This window comes from Zootermopsis nevadensis, unplaced genomic scaffold (genome assembly GCF_977971745.1).
Source record: "Zootermopsis nevadensis isolate Lab colony 2312 unplaced genomic scaffold, Znev_1.0 Znev_ptg000002l, whole genome shotgun sequence".
Classification (NCBI taxonomy): domain Eukaryota; kingdom Metazoa; phylum Arthropoda; class Insecta; order Blattodea; family Termopsidae; genus Zootermopsis; species Zootermopsis nevadensis.
In genome coordinates, this window is record NW_028259134.1 from 5,177,062 (window position 1) to 5,196,373 (window position 19,312).

The 19,312-nt window shown below is 40.1% G+C and overlaps 1 protein-coding gene across 3 annotated transcripts in view; it reads right to left on the bottom strand.

Annotated features, from left to right (window-relative positions):
- The window catches only part of tacc (transforming acidic coiled-coil protein), a 64,870-nt gene that overhangs the window by 7,280 nt on the left and 38,278 nt on the right, over positions 1-19,312 (bottom strand). For all 3 annotated transcript variants that reach the window (XM_022062349.2, XM_022062351.2, XM_022062350.2), the window contains 9 exons: positions 17,940-18,061; positions 12,614-12,780; positions 9,027-11,059; positions 8,056-8,161; positions 6,912-7,080; positions 5,930-6,122; positions 5,364-5,620; positions 3,508-3,669; positions 1,132-1,281 (listed from right to left, as the gene is read on the bottom strand). In XM_022062349.2, coding sequence (XP_021918041.2) covers positions 1,132-1,281; positions 3,508-3,669; positions 5,364-5,620; positions 5,930-6,122; positions 6,912-7,080; positions 8,056-8,161; positions 9,027-11,059; positions 12,614-12,780; positions 17,940-18,061 — 3,359 coding nt within the window. The remainder of the gene's footprint in view (positions 1-1,131; positions 1,282-3,507; positions 3,670-5,363; positions 5,621-5,929; positions 6,123-6,911; positions 7,081-8,055; positions 8,162-9,026; positions 11,060-12,613; positions 12,781-17,939; positions 18,062-19,312) is intronic.

Consider the following 19,312-nt stretch of genomic DNA (forward strand, 5'->3'; position numbering starts at 1 on the left):
AACGTCAGTGCTCCCCATCCAAATAACCTGATTTTTTTTTATTTCGAGCAGTTAGAACAAAGTTGCTAAAATGGGAAGTTCTATCATCTTGCTGGAAAACAGCACCCCCATCCAGCTGTGGGTTGGGAGTGAGAGAGAGAGAGTTTAAATGTTCTTTTAATATTAGCAACAAATTTAAAATCTATGAGCCATAATAGCAGTTTCCCCTGTAGAATGGAAAAAGAGAAAGCTGTTTTGCAACAAGTGATGTACTATCTCATATCTTACCAACTCTGCTTGTAAAGTTTCCAGGTTTTTGGATAGGGGATAGGTGGCCCTATTTCATAGCCTGATATGTCCCCAAGACTTAATAACCCTTTGAGTATTTCCTGGGCATACAAAAAAGTGCCACATTTGATGAGGGGTGCTGAAGCATGAAAGCACAGGATTAAGATGATTATGACAGCTGCAGAAACCAAAATATAAATACTAAAATGTGTTTGGGTTGAAACAGAATTTTGTCCTGACATGTATCACATCTTTCTATAACACACTGAATGGGACACCTGTATTATAAACAGGCCTCAACAAATTTTCTGTAAATGTTAAGATGCCAAGCCAAGAATAACAAACAGGATTGGAAATATATTATTTTTAGTCAGTAGTCTATGTGGGAGCAGAGAAGAACTGCCACCCTGTCTCCAGTGGATATTAATTCAAAGGCCTGGTCCTTCAGGGTGGTGGTTGGGTATAGGGTCAACAACCCCACTCCATAAAGAAACAATTTGTTATGAAACTCAAGAAAGCGACAGCTAAAATGACCTACTGAAGACAGAATGGCAAATGATCAAAGGATATGAAAATTGGATCATGGAATATACTATTCTTATACTGACACAGAGCGAGGACCCAAATTGTGGTGGGGAAGAGAGTGTACCAAGACATCAAGCTTTTAGAAGAGAAGAACTGAAAGATCTTGGAACTTAATGGACAAGACTGGAAGAAGCTTTTGAAGAAGGCCAGGGCTAACACAGGGTCGTCAAGCCAAAGATGATGAGGAGTTAAAAGATACATCCTGCTATCATCAAAGCATTTGCTACGGACAGTGATAAATACTTTTCTGCAAACTGATGAGTTTAAATAATAAATCACCTTTCCAGCTGAGACATGGCATGGGACTTAAGCACATCATACTTCTGCTCCTGCTTGCGAATGGTGGCTTCATACTCAGCAAGACTCACTCGGAGTACCTCCTCATTCTTCTTAAAACCTTCAATTACTGTTTTACTTCTCTCATATTTTCTGTAAACAACACAAAGGACAATGAGGTATGTAACAGCCCTCTAGACAATAGTAATCATTAAATATATACTTTATGAATTAGAGTAACCATTGTATGTTTTAATGTTCAAAAAATATTCTTTGGGTGGTATTTGTTTTCCATTTCAAATGTAATTTATAATCTAAGATGAGATGTTATAGTGCTATACTCCTTATATCATATATAGTAAAAAGTTACAGCAGTACTAGCACGATAATTTGCTAGACACTGCCACTTTTCTCGTCTCCTTCATTACCACTTCCCTCCACTCTGGAAACATGCCCGTTTGCTGTCATGTCAATGTAGCAACATAACCATAACATTTTACTTCTGATAATGTAATGACTGTATCACTGCAACAGTTCATCCTATGTAAAATATTCCAGCAATTGAGAATGGAAACACATGAATTGCAAAGCAACTTTTCCCTCTTTATACAGAGTGATTCAAAAAGGACTTTACAACTTTGAAAGTGTATCAAAATTTATTCAGGCTTACATAATCGGTTGAGGTGTCATTTTGTAGCAAAACGAATCAAGTTTTACCTCAAACAGTCATTTTGGTTCGATGTGATTGCCATTGGTGATACTGCAGACATCCCACCTGAAATCAATTTCTTGCCAAACACGATCCAGCATATCCGGTGTCACTTCTGCAACTGCGGCAGTGATTCGAGCTTTGAGCTCAGTGAGATTGGCAGGTAAGGGTGGAACATACACACGATCTTTAATGAAACCCCATAAGAAAAAATCGAGAGGTGTCAAATCTGGAGAACAAGGTGGCCATGCCATCGACCCTGTTCGACCAATCCACCGACCTGGGAAACGGTTATTCAGGAAATCCCGGACTTCTGTGAGGTAGTGAGGTGGTGCGCCGTCTTGCTGTAAGTGAATGCGTCCTTTTTGGTCATCTTCGTCTAACTGAGGTATGAGAAAATTTTCGAGCATATCCAGATACATGATACTGTTGATGGTTCTCTCATGGAAAAAGAACGGGCCGTACACTTTAACTTTGCTAAGGGCACAAAACACATTCACCTTTGGGCTGTCACGAATGTGTTCCACAACAGCACTAGAAACACGCGGGCAACCTGGAGATTTGTCATGGCGAACAGAACAACCAGTCTCAACAAAATTCTTGTGCCAAGAGTAAATTGTAGGTCTACTGGGAGGATCCTTGTCATACTGGGTGCGAAAATTTCGTTGAACCATTGTCGCAGATTTCGTTTCTTCAAACACACAGCGAGCGCGCTCCGCACCTGTGAAAGTAGCCATTTTCAAATGCACTGCCGCTTGCGCTCGCGGTGACGGAATTCGGTACTACAGCACAACGTGAGTCAAACTTGGTTTGTTTTGCTACAAAATGACACCTCAACCAATTCTGTAAGCTTTCTGATTAAATTTCTATACACTTTCAAAGTTGTAAAGTCCTTTTTGAATCACCTGGTTTATTTCTGTATCTTTCCAAATAAAAGTTCTCCTATGACCCTGGACAAAGCCAGGACAAAATAAGTTTGTCACCTGCAATGCATGCTTTTTCTTTAAGTGACTTTTATTGTGTACTGCCGATTGCTTGTAACATCCATATTAGCACACTAAACAAGAGACAATCTTCACAAACTTTATGATTCAAAGTTGTGTTCTAGCATTTGTGTACCATTTGAAGATGATATTGTAAAGATCAAAACATGTAGTGGTTGTTCCCAATTCATAAAACATACATTTAACAATTGTGTAGATAGCCATCACATATGTTACAAACCATACACAACAGAATGCTTCATTTTAAGAGTACAAAGGACAATTTCATTGAGATAAACTACAAAATATTATAATGAACACCAATTTGTAAGTTCCACCAGTTACTACCTGGTGAGTCACATGACTGGTATTTTAACTTCATGTACCATCACCTCTCAACATCTCCCATGTGGCAGCAGCATACTGTATCTCATAACAAAACAAGACATCATATATCAGGTGAATTTATGAATAAATTATATTCAGGGGCTTGTAAGACAGGAGTTTCAACAGATAAGTCTTTACAAATTTCTGAGATTTCACTTATACCATATTTACAGAATAAAAGTCACACCTGCCTTTTAACAAGAAAATAAAAGTTATAAGAAAGGATAAATGAAATCTCATTTATAAAATTTATCAAAGTTTCAGTGTTCCAAAGCAGATTATCATCTAGCAAAAGCTTACTTATGAAGGTCAGAAAATGCTATTTCTATGTTAGCAAGATGGCCCATTGCAGCGTCCCGGTCCTTGAGCAAAGCCGACTTGTCCAGCTCATGTGCTTGCCGCTCTTGCTCCTTCTCTGCGACAAGCCTTGATATTGTCTTCTCATATTCCTCCATGATGATGCTGAACAAGGCAAAAAGATATCATGATAATTCATCAACATCTAAAGCATCAGTGCTCTTCACTTTTATTTAATATTTATATAATGCACAAACAACTGGTATCAGATAATAGCAAGTATCTGTTCATGCACCAGCCATAGATCATATGCATGGGTTGCAGAATAAAAAACTTATGGTGTGAAAGCATCATGTAACTTGTCCACAGTCTAGTATCGTACTCCAGGAGGCAAACACAAAAAGGGTTAGTCGGTATCACATTTTCAATGATACAAAAATAATTTCAGTACCGAAGTTCTTCAACATTCAAGAGATTCTCAATTTAATAGTCAAATACACTCTGTGTGTGTGTGTGTGTGTGTGTGGGGGGGGGGGGGGGGGCAATGGTGGTAGTGAGTAAAACTTAAAATGGGAATTTTACTGTAATTAAATTAGAATGTCAAGTGAGAAGAAGCAAACTTCTAAGCGAAACAGAATATATTTGAAATTCCTATAAACAGGTATAGTATAGTGAGTGAATATGCTAACAGCATCTTCTGAACAAAGGGAGATGTAACGTTACAAATTACCTCTTCAGATGCAAAGCCTTACCTCCTGGATTCAGCATTGTAAGTACCTGGGAAACATATCTAGTTTTTTGTACTCCCTCCCAACGATGCTTCTGATATAAATTACATACTCATCGTACTTCACTAACATTTGGTCTGCATTTACATCAGGAAGAAAGAGTGTGCACAGCATTAAAGTGCATATTATTATATTCAGCAGCAAATGAAGACTAATGGTAATCTTCATACTACAATGCATAGATTCCAAGGAGATCACTGGTGGGCTCCACAGGCATTTTTCAAAGCAAAGACAGAACTAGCAGACACAAAGAAAGGATCGCTAGATCTGAGCTGTCACATTACCTATCAATGTCTTTGTGTGCCCTGATTTTAAATGTTCCTTTCTGCTTAACCTATACACATTATTTAAAGTTTGTTTTTAGTGTTACATTTCATTTCAACAGTTTATATGATACTGTCCAATTCAACATGTGATATCAGGCTCAATATCAGATTAATATTTTACCATTTTCATCCATCACAGATTTTTAAAACAGAACACTGGTATAATAAATGCTGTATGAAATTAAACTTGGATTAAATAGGGACTAATCTATTAACTACTTTAAAAGAAAGATGGGGGGAAAGAAAATTGAGACTGTGTACTCTCAGAGATGGCGCAATTTACTTGTGACTTGTGTTTTCAAACATATTTAGGGATAACTATGAAATGTTTACATATAAATAATGACATTAACCAAAACAAAACACATTCAATAAGCTTGAGGTTTGATTACAAGTGGATTTCACAATCATTTTTATCCAATACTGATGATGATAATATTGAACAAATAAAAAGGAATAAGAGCTGGTGTAGTCCAGTCAGTTTAGTGATCAGCTATGAAGTGGACAACCACGGTAGATAGATCCCCGGTAAGTGTGAAGTATCTTTCTGTTAGACTTTGTGTCCGGACCAGCTCTGGAGCCCACCCAGCCCTCTATCTAAGGGTACTTAATACTGAGATCAAGAATGAGTAGTAGCTATACCACCCTCCCCCCATCAAACATCTCCATGGTGTAGCAGGATGGCTTTACTTTAGCTAAAAAACATCTGAAAAAGGTGCAGCACTTTAGCACATGGCACTCATACCTCATCTGTTTCTGTGCCTGAGCTTTCTCAGCTACCTTCTTGCTCAGTTTAGTCTCTCGTTCTTCGCTCTCTCTCACCAGGGACTGCAGATTCTGAACATGGCCTTTCAAAGTTACAATTTCCTGTTCCAGCTGCATCACCCTTTCCTTGTACTTCTCATCTTGTGCTGCACACAATTCCCGCAACAGATGCAGTTCTTCCATCACACTTCCATTGGATCCAATCACCGTCTCTGAACAGATGATTTCAGTTGGCTCCTGTAATCAAGTTACCTTCACATAATAGCACAGTACTTCACAGTGTAGTATGTTCCAAAAGAGAAATGACTTGACCTTGAAACCATGTCATACTGTGAATTGCCTTTAAAACAAACCCGAAGTTGAGTTATAATGATCATCAGTCATATCTCCCAAGAATTTCAGATGTAGAAAAACACTGAGGTATACTTCATGCTCATACAACAACAAACCAAACTGCAGCGGACTAGTTAAGGCAGGACAGTCACTTCGACTGCAATGTGGGCCCAAGTAAGAAATGCATGCCTCAGATGTGCAAGTGTCAGATACCTGTTTGGCTGGAAGTGGCACAGACTCCTTTACAGGAGAGATAAGCTGTCTCGGAGGTGACATCTGGTATGACTTCATAGGCGATGGACTGAGTGAAATCAATTTATCAATGACCGTGAGAGCGGGATTCTTGACAGGTGTTGTATTACCACATTGATGCTCCTTTCCAGGGCTCGTAGCTGCAGGTACAGAGCTGAAATGTAAGCACCTTGCACTGATATGGTGACCTAACATAAAATTTTACTTACACTTCTGACCAGCAATAACCATTTAATCATAATGCATGTTACACAGTAAAATATTTGTTCCTGATCATGAATTATATCAAATTACTTTGGAAAACATCATGATGAAGAGGATGCTACTATGCTGTGTAGTCTGGTAGATGTTTACCAACATTTCAAAGGTTTTTGCTGCCCGTGCAATGCTAGCAGACTTCTACCAGACTACACAGTATAATCACCCAGAAGACAGCCATCTTCATACTCACTGCCATGAGAATCTTAAATCCTACTTAGCTGTTCTGTATGATGGAAGGTCAGTTATCTGATGGTGGTATTTGGATCAAGCTTGTAACATAGCTTATGCCAAGTACAATGGATCAACTTTAACATCACGCACTGCATGTAACATGTTTCATACATGCTGACATGTTTATTCTCACATATGTATGCAAGTGCAGTGAATTATGGGCAGAAATATAAGTCAGACTTCTGATCGTAAAGAACGGATTGTAATATAGTTTCTATTATAAACACTTTATGTACATATACTGTAATCTTTAATGTCTCAATTCAGATAATGCTAAAGATGCCATAAATGTTATTTGTACTTTATTATTTTTGTATGCCCATGATTATCACATCAACAAAGAATAAACACCACCTTAACATTTCTGTTTAAATCTTAGTGCCATATTGATATACATACTTAACAGTTGTGATTATGTTAATGTTCATTCATGTATGGTGTAAGCGATTACCTGTTTGTTTCTACTGATGAAGGCAAAGGTACTGACTTCTCGGTAGTTATGGATATTCCGCCCACCAATGGATCAAATTTCACATACAGAGATTCCTTACGTAAATCTGATGGTACATGTGAACTGCCCATCAAGCTCAAATATTCAAATGCTGCTGGATCCTTAAACACTGAAAAAGATACATAAACTGCTTACATAAATTGTCAGTGATGACTTAATATATGAGACAGACTTGATTAAAGATTTTATTTTGGGCTTTGTGTTACCAGTCATGAAGTAACACAAATCTGTGTAAAAATAACTATAAATGGCGCAGAATTTCTCAGGTTCTCAAATACACTACCCAGTACAGGTCGTAATTTGTATGATTTAGTTGTCTGTGAACAGCCAAGATTCAAGGATGTCATGTTTAAATGTGTATTTCATCTACTGATGAATATTACCCAACACTGTATTTTTACTTGGTCTGACAGGCAACCTGAATTTAACCAAGGCCAGATAATCAGGACTGTATTTTCTCAATGGACAGGCTTTGCTGAAAATGTTTCAGAAAAGAGAAGTATGTCTCAGGACACTGTATGGCTCTAATGACTGCATATCAGGAATGGATTTTCATATTTAGGAAAATAGAACCATTTATATGTGGAGATGCAAGAATAAATGATGGTGAACTGTTTTTCATGCATGCATAGCTGTGAGTAAGAACAGACAACCAGCAGCCTCCATCCACTGCTGGTATGAAGAAATGCATATTTATTCAACAATATCGTTCCATCTTACAGTGTATGTGCTCACATTATATGGGACGACATAAACAAATCACCGTGTAGGACAAAATTAAACTATTTAATTTTTTTTCTCATTAAAAGGCATTACTTAACAGCCTGCAACTTCAGATAATATATTGTTTAATGGTGACACATCAACTGCAGAAGTTAATTAGCATTGAGTGTTCATATGTGCCTGGACAATTTAATGAGATCTCTGCAACTTCTCAAAAGTACAGTGAATTATTTAATCAGTGGGTTTATAAAGTGTTGTATTGAGGTGGTGGCAAGACGTTTTCTACCTCACTGGCCTTTATTTGCAGACCACGATTTAAACTTACTGGCTCAAAGCAAGAAAGCAGCAGGTTACAGCTTACCATCTCCACTATGTAAATGTGCATCATCTGCAATTTCAGGACCCGCTTCACTCTGATTCATGTCTGGGCTGATTGAATTCTTGATAGAGTCTCCCAAACTGGACACCTGCCACAAGAATAAAACCTTGCTTTCTTTCCATATACCAGTGCAGTTTCATGTTGTCAAAGGTATAGTGAAATGCGAAGGAACAAAAAGGAGAATAATAATAAAATGGATCTTAATTAAAAGGGCATGAAAGTATGGAATGGATTCATCTGTCTCAGGATCAGTGGTGGGCTCTTGGATATACATTAATAAGCCTTCTTGTTCTGTAGAAGACAGGCACTTTGACTATTAGCTTCTTAAGTACTCTGCTCCATGAAGGGTGGGGCGGGGAAGGAAAGCAGTAGTGAATATCTAGGACTATGAAAATTGCATACCTTTAATGTCACACGAACTTCCACAGCAATATTGTTAATATTCTGTAGCCAGAAAGAAAACTGCACACCTTCATTATATTTAGAATCAAGCTGCCAAGTTCACAATACACTCTTCTCGTTAAATATTTCAATGTTAGCTTAATTATAAGCAGATTCCAAACATACATCATTAAGGTTTAAAAATATTTTTCAAGTTGTCTTCAGTCCAGCTCAGGTGGGTGAATCTTCTACAGACTATTTCCTATCCCCAACATAATTCTTGTCCTAATATGAATTCCCATTCAATATATATCACAAAAAACCTCTGGTGAAAGAAAATAAGAAAGAAATTATGTGCATTAACAGAAATCACAGCCTTAAGGTAAGGGCATATTAAGTGTAGTCACTGCTTTGTATTACTGTCCCTGATTGCTTTATGCAAGCATCCCTTGTCAATTTAAAAATGATACACAATACAATTCATAATGGAATTTTTAACAATATTCATTATCTGAAAAAAAAATTCTAAAAAACTGAGTAATTCCTGCGATATACAATAATACCTTACCTACCTTGCTAGAGCAAATTCTGCGATCTGGGCTGCTTTTCCCTGAGACGAAATGTGGCGAAGTGTCTCCTGATGGAGAGTCATGGGAGAAACTATCTTTCACTGTATTTATGTATGGCTTTGTGTGGGGTGACTCACAAGGACCGAGACGTTGGCTTGAAGGTCGTGGAGATGATGGTGGAGACCGATGTAAGGAACACTGGGAAACAAAGGGATTGCCACCGTTCTCATCCACAGATGTCACAGCATTCTTCGACACACTTTGTGAATCTGCCATGGCCTCAATACCATTCAGTGTATCAGTCTGCTTTATACCACTTGAATGTCTGTTGTCACTTGTTCTTACACCTGTTTTGTGAAATTCAGAGGATGAATTTATAATCTCTTGCAAGATCTTATCAGCTTCATCAGCTATTGATTGATCAAACTCTGTAAGTTCAACTGGGACTGGCAGATCTAAGAGGCTTTTTTCAAATTCAGACTGAATGGAACTATGAGGAATATGAAGATCTACTTTCTCTCTCAGATTTGGTCGCTTGTATGGATACGAAAAAAACTCTGTACCATCAACAAATTTCTCGTCACCTAGTTCTAGGTCTTTCTGCTGACGACTACAGATCTCAAAGAGCTCACTCAACACGGTAGGGACCTCCTTCACAAATTCTTCTTCCTGTTCCTTCTGAACCGGCAACCTCTGATCTTCAGCTACAATGTCTGCATTAGTTGCAGCTGTAATACTTGGCACTTCAGGAGATATGACAGAGACTGCAGCTTCTGGTTCTGGCTTCTGATGAACTGCAGTTTCAGTAAATTCTGAACTTGCTTCCTTGTTAACGCTCAAAACTGCAAGTGGCGTAGAAATCTGTGCAGAATCAAAGTCTGATGAAAATTTACTTTCAAGACAATTTTCGGTTTCTTCAACAGGAAGAGTACTGCTGAAGGAGGTCTTAGTACTTGTATCAACTTCAACAAGAGTTGAGTTAATATCTTCAACTTCGATCTGAGTAATACGTTCTAAAACATCTGACTTCTTGAAGCCTTCTGTAGCAACCACATGTTGTTCTTGTGCTTCATTAATATCAATATTCTGACATATCTGAACATTCTCATTATTATGTAAAACACAGTCCCTTGAAGCTTCTTCCTTACTATGTCCAAATATGAATGGGACCTCTCCCTGAATTTTATTACTTTCAGCAGTTGCTTGTTGACTATCAGTGTGAAGTCCTATTATCTTATTAAATTCTACTTCTATTTTCTCATCAGATCCTGCTGTGCTAGTACTGTTTCTAGCTAAAGTGGTAAAAGTATGGTCCACTGACGAAAGTCCAGAATCAAATGTCTCAGCGACTTCTAATAATACTGGGCTTTCTTTGGGGATCTCAACTACATCAGCCTCAGCCTCAAAGCTATGTGAACTGATATTTGAACTGTCTGCAAGAACAAATGTGGAATCACCAACTGATGCACCTTCAAAGTCATGAAGCCCATCAGCAACTTCTACACTCTCAGACACATCTGCATCAACTCTGATACCTAAAATTGGAATATCAGAATTTGAATCTGTATCATATACTGTGGCTTTATGATCTAATGGTAAATTACTTTTCTCTGTCTGTCTTGGACTATCCAAAGATAAATTATCAACACACAAACATAACCCACTGATATCAAGAGGTGTCACTTCGATTTCTTCACCAGAGGTTTTGGAAGCACAAACATATGCTTCTGATACAGAAGGCGACTCACTATCTTGCAACACAGAGTTATCAGCTTTGTATTCAAATGTTTTATCAAATTCGGATGATACAGAACTGCTGTTGATAGCTTCAGTGCTGATACTAGCAACAGGATTAACTGGACTTAAAGCAGCTGCACTTTCTGTCACAATTCCCTCTTTTCCAGTTCCTGGGTATTTTTTATCCAAAGCCTCCTGAAAACTTGAAAGGAGATCTTCAGCAATGAGACTCCCAACAGGAGATGTTGCATCAAGAGGATCGGTCTCAGGAGCACTCTCGTACTCTGTTGTGTCTGTGTCTGAAAAACAAACCTTATCTTCATATCTAAAAATTCGTGACAATGGCGAGTTATTTAAACAAAAAGTTCTTTGGATATTTTCCATCATCGGACCAGTCTGGAGATAGGGATTAGCTCTATCTATTGGGCCCAACACAGTAGGTACCTGAAGATGGAGATAGAGCCCCATCACCGAAACGTCGTCGTATTTTATTATTTTACTACACGATCGAAAATATTCAAAGAACTTTTTATTTAAACCTTATCTGTGCTCATTTTATTCCCTGGTTTTTCTCACAAACTACAGAGTAAGGGAGAGAACTGCTGGATACAGTTTAGATTTTTGAAGTCCTCAGCATGTCAGGAAACTTTGTTCTACATGACTATATTATTTGTGTTTCTTCATTTAGTTACCTGGAAAAGCAAAAGGTTAAATATTATTGAAGCCATAACAATCTGCTTAATTTAAAACTGACATATTCTTGATAGCAATGTTTCAATGGCACATCAATGTTTTGTCTAACAACTGTGAGCTTGTAAGCAGATTAGCACAAGTAAAAAACAAACATGTAACATTCACTGGTTTGGTTAGCCAGTTTTAGGTTTCTCACGTGGCTTAGCAACAATACCAAAATGTTTACACAGATCCATAAAAGTGTCAAAGCCAATCTAATAACACTGTAGGCTTTAAAAAATAGTGTTTGCAAAGCTACACTAGTGAGAATGTGCTTGAAGATTTTCTGTGGAACAAACATACCACTAGCTCTCACTGATACAACTGACAACCATCAGCTTCACCATCTCCAAATCTTGCCATCTTGTGCCAAACTGTCTTCCTCGTCGTTCGCAGCGAGTACTTGATACGCTCGGAGTCTACGTTGAAGGTTGCCAGTCTTAATGTAAGAACTCTGATTTAACTCACATTGAATATTTGAATTTTTTAAATCACAATTTAATTTTCTCGAGGACTAAAGAATGGGGGGGGGGGGGACCGTCATTCAGTAATGTGCCTTTTTTCTTGCCTACTATACCTACACCCATTCGCACCCACCCGATTTGACTACGCCAATCGGAGGAGTATATCGTGCCCTTTCATATGCATATTTTGAACTTTATTCAATATAATGTGTTTGCCCCCAAAATATTAGTGGCCAGATACTGTGTCAGAGATAAAGAGAAGCCGAATGAGATGAATTGGACATGAAGAAAGAATGAAAGACTCTAGAAGTATCAAGAAGATTAAAAAAACACTGAAGGCAGGAGAAGCAATGGGAAGCCCAGAAGAGAAACCTTAATGTTGACGATCACCTTAAACAGCTGTGGGTTACGGGATGGTGAAGGAATGCAAGAGGGGGGGGGGAATGGAGAAAAATCCTTAAGGAGGCCAAGAGCTGTAGAATCCGGCAGAATAGTAATAGTAAAACCAGATTACTGATAGCACTTCAAAAAAACATTAAAAAGTGGTATTATAAAAACCTCAAACAACGCTAAAATTAACTTGGTTCACACATACCAACACCAATGACATTCAGAATTAATTAGATTTAGCAACATTTTATCTACTATTATCCAAACCTGTATCTGTTTGCTTCTTGTAGACAAATTCTGGCTGCAGCAGATCAGGCAGAGACACATTCTCTGCAGCACTGATGACACTAAGAAAACTGCCTTCAGATGGTGACACAGACTTCAAAGACACATCATCTCCTCTTTCCAAAAGTTTAGTTAAAGCTGCTTTCTCACTGTAGAAGAAACCCACTGGATAGTACCATCAAAGCAAAACAAATACATTTTTTGTCTATGAAAAGTGCACTACCCACTCAGACTATTTTCCACATAAAATTTTCACAAAAAAAAAGTTTGTTCACTGTTGATTAGGTAGCACTGCGTAACATTAAATCAGAACTGTAAATATAAAATAACCTGGAGAAATATGGAATATGTCTCAGACACAACACCAAAGAAGTGTCACGTAGGTTATAAACATTTTAAAAGATACACAAAAATCTGTTGCTTTTACTTACATAAGAGGAACTAAAATATCCAAAGTAGAGTACGCAAAAATGTACAACACAAAATCTTCTTGTAAGTCAACTAAACCATTAGATAACAATGACACAAAAACATACATATTTGAGACAAAGTATAACACATTTTAAAAACCTTATACTGGGCTGTCTAATATTACATATAAACTAGTCTAAAACATAGCATAAGAAGAATTAGTACCCTAGATTAACAACTTGAAGCTGAAATTCTGCTGAATAATATTTAGAAATTCAGTCCCTACTGCAAAGAAAACACCTCCATTACAAAGAACTAGTGTAAGAAATAATCGTTATATTATTATACTGAAACCCACAAAGAATACTATCTTAGGGCAAAATGCAGAAGAATTACTCACTGTTAAGGCTGGAGGTACAAACAGTTACAACCCAGTTCAAAGGGTTAATAATCCTTGTGCTTTGGATTATTAACTCCAGTTATCACTCAAGCTCAATATCCTACCAAAAGAGTTAGAACCCACCATTTTGTGACTTCTTTGGGGGGAGGGGGGGGGGGGCTTATGACTCATTTTTTCAAGCCCTTCTGTCTGATGGACAAGAAAACTAGCAAGTCTCCTAAGAACTGGGATCTGATTAATCACGCATGGAACAGAAAAAGTTTACAAATCTAATAACTAATAGGTCTGAAAATAATTACCACACAGGCCAGCAAAAGTATACCTATATGTGATATAGCGGCGACAAACTCGAGAATGGGCTGTGTCGTGTAAGGAATATGCATTTGCACACTGTTGCCATTGTTAGATTTGTTATTCAATTAGCTGCCCTGATGACGTCGTAAAGTTGACTGCTTTGTACTCATGCAACAATTCCAGAATTACTAAAGGATTTTCAAGAAATGTAGTGCTATCCCATTGGAGACTGTTCCAAGCTCAAGGTTATTAATTTTGTACACTCAATAATATGAACGCGGCGGATGCTCGAACTCTCGAGATGATACAAAGATGAATCCGTTACAATCGTATCTCGAATACCATTGTTCCATTTGTCATTCCCTCGGCTCTTATCATGACGTCATCACCGTAGTGCAGAGGATCGTGGGTAACGACGTCATCATTGCACTCTGAGCATTCTTTACATTTGTATTACCGACGGTTTGGCGGGCACAGAGAGCTCTCGTTCGGACTGGCCTGTAACGCCGTAAGGACCATACCAGTTTCATTGACATCCGATTAACCGTTCTCGTATGCCACCAACAGATGGCAAGACGATCTCGTATGACAGACATGTACGAGCTCATAACGCATTCTTCGCTTAAAGTAAAGCGTGAGACCTCAAAATGCGAGTTTATATGCTGTTTATGCTTGAGTAGAATTTAAATATCAGGTTAATTTCTGTCGGGATTCAAATGCATCCCTCCAGGTGTTCAATAAAATGTGAACGTTCTTGATATGACGTTCATCAAGATGAACAACGTCTCACAGCCGAAATGCAGTAACGAGACGTATTCTGTCATAAAACAGGATAGCACCATACTACAGTATGAGCCGGGATAGCTCAGTCAGTATAGTGACTAGCTACGGGGTTCGATCCCCGACGGGGGCAGAGGATTTTTCCTCTAGCCTCTGGGGCCCACCCAGCCTCCTGTCCAATGGGTACCGGGGTCCTTTCCCGGGGGTAAAGCCGGCCGGGGCGTGATGCTGACCACTCACCCCCATCTAGTGCCGAGGTCAAGGAAGAGAGGAGCTATACCTCCTCTCACCCCAAGCGCCTACATGGCGCATAGCGGAACAAACTTTACTTTTACCATACTACAGTAAATGTAAGTCGGCAAACAAAACACATCAGGGGACTCATTGTCACATTCGGCTACATGGCGTGTACAAACACAGCAGCGCCACACCAGACTTCCATGAACTACCCAGGGCTGCAGGAGCAAGACACACGGTTTTACCGGCAACGCCGGAGCTCTTAGAAATTTTAAGGTAAAAGGCCCTATTGCCTGCGCGAGGAATAACGACTTCCTTGTTTTAACTGCTTCGGTTAGGCCGAACCGTATTCACGTGCAAGGCATCCCACTGATTTAACAGACGGCGTATCGTACTAAACGCAAATTAATTTCAACAAACTTCCCACCACAAGTCTGAATCTAATTTTGTCCATTTCCTACTCGTACGACGTTCACAGCCGTTTCATATATACAGAATCCCAATTTCTCACAAACAAATCTATTTTGGTTGTTTATTCAAACAACCATAACATACACGAGCTGATCTTCCTGTTTAACGTTGGCTGGAATTTAAACATTTCTCGACACAAATGCTACTAGCGTATCGATGTAGAAGAAGCTTATTTCTTCAACTGTTTTGCTTGGATACTCTTGACGCTTATCGGCTATTATTTAAAACCAAGAGTTTCTCCGATTTCCCTCAATTTACATAAATGGCGATCTAATTATTCCAGAAAATACAGTTGTCAAACTTCGCACATGCCAAGTATCAAGAGACCTCTCCCCACATGGCGGTATCAGGGTTTCTATGGGAAGCAAAACCCACTATCCACTGCAAAAATATACTTTTGATAATCAGATCTACATGGAAAATATGAAAAGAAAGCGGGCGATGAGCAAATGTTTTCGCATTTCGAACGTCCCCAGTTCGAATCTCGCCCTGAAAACTGCACGACTCAACCTGAGCAGTTGGTGGCGTCGTGACACAATTGCGATTCGAATGCCCACCAAAAAACTCTGCCCGGGCAATGTTCCTGCACGAACATGAAGCATATTCTGATCATGGAATAAGTGTCGAACGAACTTCGCACATCGGTGAAGGTACGCTGTTGGTCTGATGGCTCAGAGATGACCTGAAAAATTTCTCAACTTGGATTGGTTCAGTCCCCGATTTACGTATCAGGTAACCCGCAAGAACCGAGTAGAAAGTAAAGTTGTGCCGCTACGCGCCATGCGGGCGTTTGGGGAGAGAGACGAGCTCCTACTCATTCTTAACCTCTGCACTAGGTGGGGATGAGTGGTCAGCTTCACGCCCCGGCCGGCTTTACCCCCGGGAAAGGACCCCGGTACCCATTGGACAGGAGGCTGGGTGGGCCCCAGAGGCTAGAGGAAAAATCCTCTGCCCCCGTCGGGGATCGAACCCCGGTCGTCCAGTCAGTAGCTAGTCACTATACTGACTGAACTACCCCTCCAGGAACTGAGTATTTTTTTCCTGCAATATACAGAATGTATCATAATCGGCCGACAGGACACGGGAGGGGATTGATTTCGAAAAAAATAATACTCCGGTGCACTTCGATATATGCAACATTGGTAAACTGATTCGATTGAAGATGTTACAATTACTGATTCTCAGCTGCTTATGTCGTTTCTGATTCTGGATGAGCTCAAACGTGGCACTGCGTTGTGGTAAAATCGGAAACAGAGGTGGTCCAATGTCTTGGTCGACGAGATCTCCGGTTCTTACTGGCGAATTTCCATTTATGAAGAAACACCTTAAGAGGTAATGTGCTGAGACTTACACTGAGGTCTGTTACATGGGCGCTTGCGAAAAAGAAAGGGCAAACGGGCGTTGCATGTACAGCTGCTAATCGGCTCACGCCGCAACCTGGCAACAAATCGTTAGTTCGTGAAGCCGCTACGCATGCCTTCGTCAGACAAGTAAAAGCTGCTTCAAGATGATGTCTTCAGACAGTCCACTTGACAGTTATAAGCAAACGTCACTTCCCGGATCCAGACAGGAACTACATGACTCAGCGCCAAGATTTTCCTGATACGACTCCGCTCCATAAAAAGGGCAAAACAAACCTTTCTCATGCGCCGAAAACGCCGCCCCTGTACGCACACGAAGAGCTTGGCTGATTTATGGATTGATCAAATGTCGATTAAACTAATATCGAAATATGTCAGTGCAAAAAGAAACTACGCTTCATCAGACAAGAAGTAAAATGAGTTTCAAGTTCACCGTCATGAGGATGAAGTTTTTAAGCAGCTTCGTCGCTTTGGCTTCTGAAGATTTCGGGTTGCCGTTGTCTGGTACAAGGCGTCTCAGCGTTTTCCGTGGTGTTCTTATCTAGCTCATACACCGTCTGTTTTTTATTCCGCAAGTTTGTCTTCGCAGGTTCCATGTCCAGAAGCGACCTAGCAGACCTGACTTTATGTTCGTGGGTGCCTGTTGTTCTAAGCAACAGCAATGCCGGGAAAACTACGCCACGTTCTAGCACATACGATTCATACAGAAAAACAAATTTCATCAGTGTCTCTAACCATATACCACACACACACAAAATAACGAGTAATTAACACGATGTTTAACAAAGTTCCATCGCTGTGTTAATAATTTTAGCGACAACTTCAGTCGGCCCTTGACGGTGAATCACGAGTTTCCTGCCGATTTCCTGGATCACGAGCAGTCATCCTCTTGCCGACAGCGGGGCGCCTGGGAGGTAACGTCTACTTCTAGCATTCGCATACGACAGGGCAAAAAGCTGATTAATCAGATATGGCAATCTTAAAGACTGACCGTAAGATCAACAGCCCATTCAGATGTCATAACAAAAGCCGGTATGATTGATATCGGACAAAGTCCTAGGTCTCAGGATTATTTAACGAATACAAAAATACTACGCACGCTTTCTTTTCTATTAGAGAATTAAACACTGGCCTTCGCCAAAGTCACTTTCTGAGACCTTCGTTAAATAAACTGAAATATATGGAACACGCATCAACATCATCCATCTGTCCCCGGAGTTTATAAATTCCATTTAACTGAAGTAGTTTCGGCCTAATGAAAATTGGCATTCGCACACTGTGAAGAATACATTATCAAAGTGACGAGTGCCACCGTGGTCACTTACCGGTGGACTCTCATAACGGCTCGACTCACCTTTTCTTGGGCACACTCTCCACCAACTCGACGACGAATTCGCGGGCAAACTCGACGTGCGCCTCGTGGTCGGGCTTGACGAGGGATGTAGCTGCGGGGGCCGGACTGCCGCGGCCGCCGCTCTGCGCAAACAAGCCGTCACATGATTAGTTCAGTGCACAAACCAGTTCTTCCTACAGAGACATCGGACCAAGGTCATCACCAAAGTGGTCGCATTAGCGAGGCCATACGAGGCGCGCCAGGCGTCCGGTCGGTCACCTGTTTGTTACAAATTACACTTCATAAAGCAGCAGATATGGAAGAGAGTAATCACCACACGTGGGGCAGATACGTGTGAGATTTGACAGTTACTTGCACAACGCATCCTGTAAAGTCAGCAACATTCCCTCCGAACGTGGTACATACAATATTTCTAGCAGCACGCGCGTGAAACAGTTCCGCACGTTTAGGGTAAACGCGGCACATTCCACGGAAGCATCGGTTAAGTCGCCTTACTTTCTTCCGACTGCGTCACATAATGCCGAAACTGAGAATATCGCTGTCTCTTCAAGTTCCCAACATTCTAAGCTTCAACGAGCAGGCATTTGAATTTCCGTCCCACAACACTGCTGTGGCCGACCAGTCTCCAGTGAGACCATCTACGAATACGATGTGCGATCGGAAAGTTTCAAGACTGCGCGTATAAAAACCCGTACACTTATCTCAGGTATTAAATTCATCCATCACCCTCGAAGTAGTTCCCCTGGGAGTGAACACAACGATCCCAGCGCCGCTGCCAAGCCTGGAAGCATCCCTGGAAATCTTTCTTTGTCAGCCTGTCAAGCACCATCTGCGATTCTGCCTGAATCTCTTCTATCGTCTCAAATCTCCTTCCCTTTACCTGAATTTTCTTCTTTGGGAAGAGGAAGAAGTCACACGGAGCTTAGAAAGGAAGTTGGGTCGTATATGCGATCGAAAGGCGAAAAGTATGTCCCGTTTATTGCTCAAATACATGTAACTTACCACAATACTAATTTATTTAAAGCATACGAAGCAACAATAAGCTTCGTTAAATACGTAATAGACCGAGTTGCATTTCTGCATCCCATTCGTACTGAGTAAGAAACTGGATGTTTAATTTACTTACTGTTTATTTAATTATGCTTTCACCTAAGATTAAAAAACGCCCTCACGATAAGCGAATAATGAACTGGAAAAGATGGCAACGGAAGCGGTGGTGGCCAACTTAAGGTATTACCACATCTGCATGGAGAGAATAACGGTAGCTAGTCAGGTTGGACATCTGAACCCGGGACCTCCCAAATATGAAAACGTGGGACAACTGGCAAGAAAGACAGTTTTTTATAGGGACACGACAAGTCGCTGGAAAATAA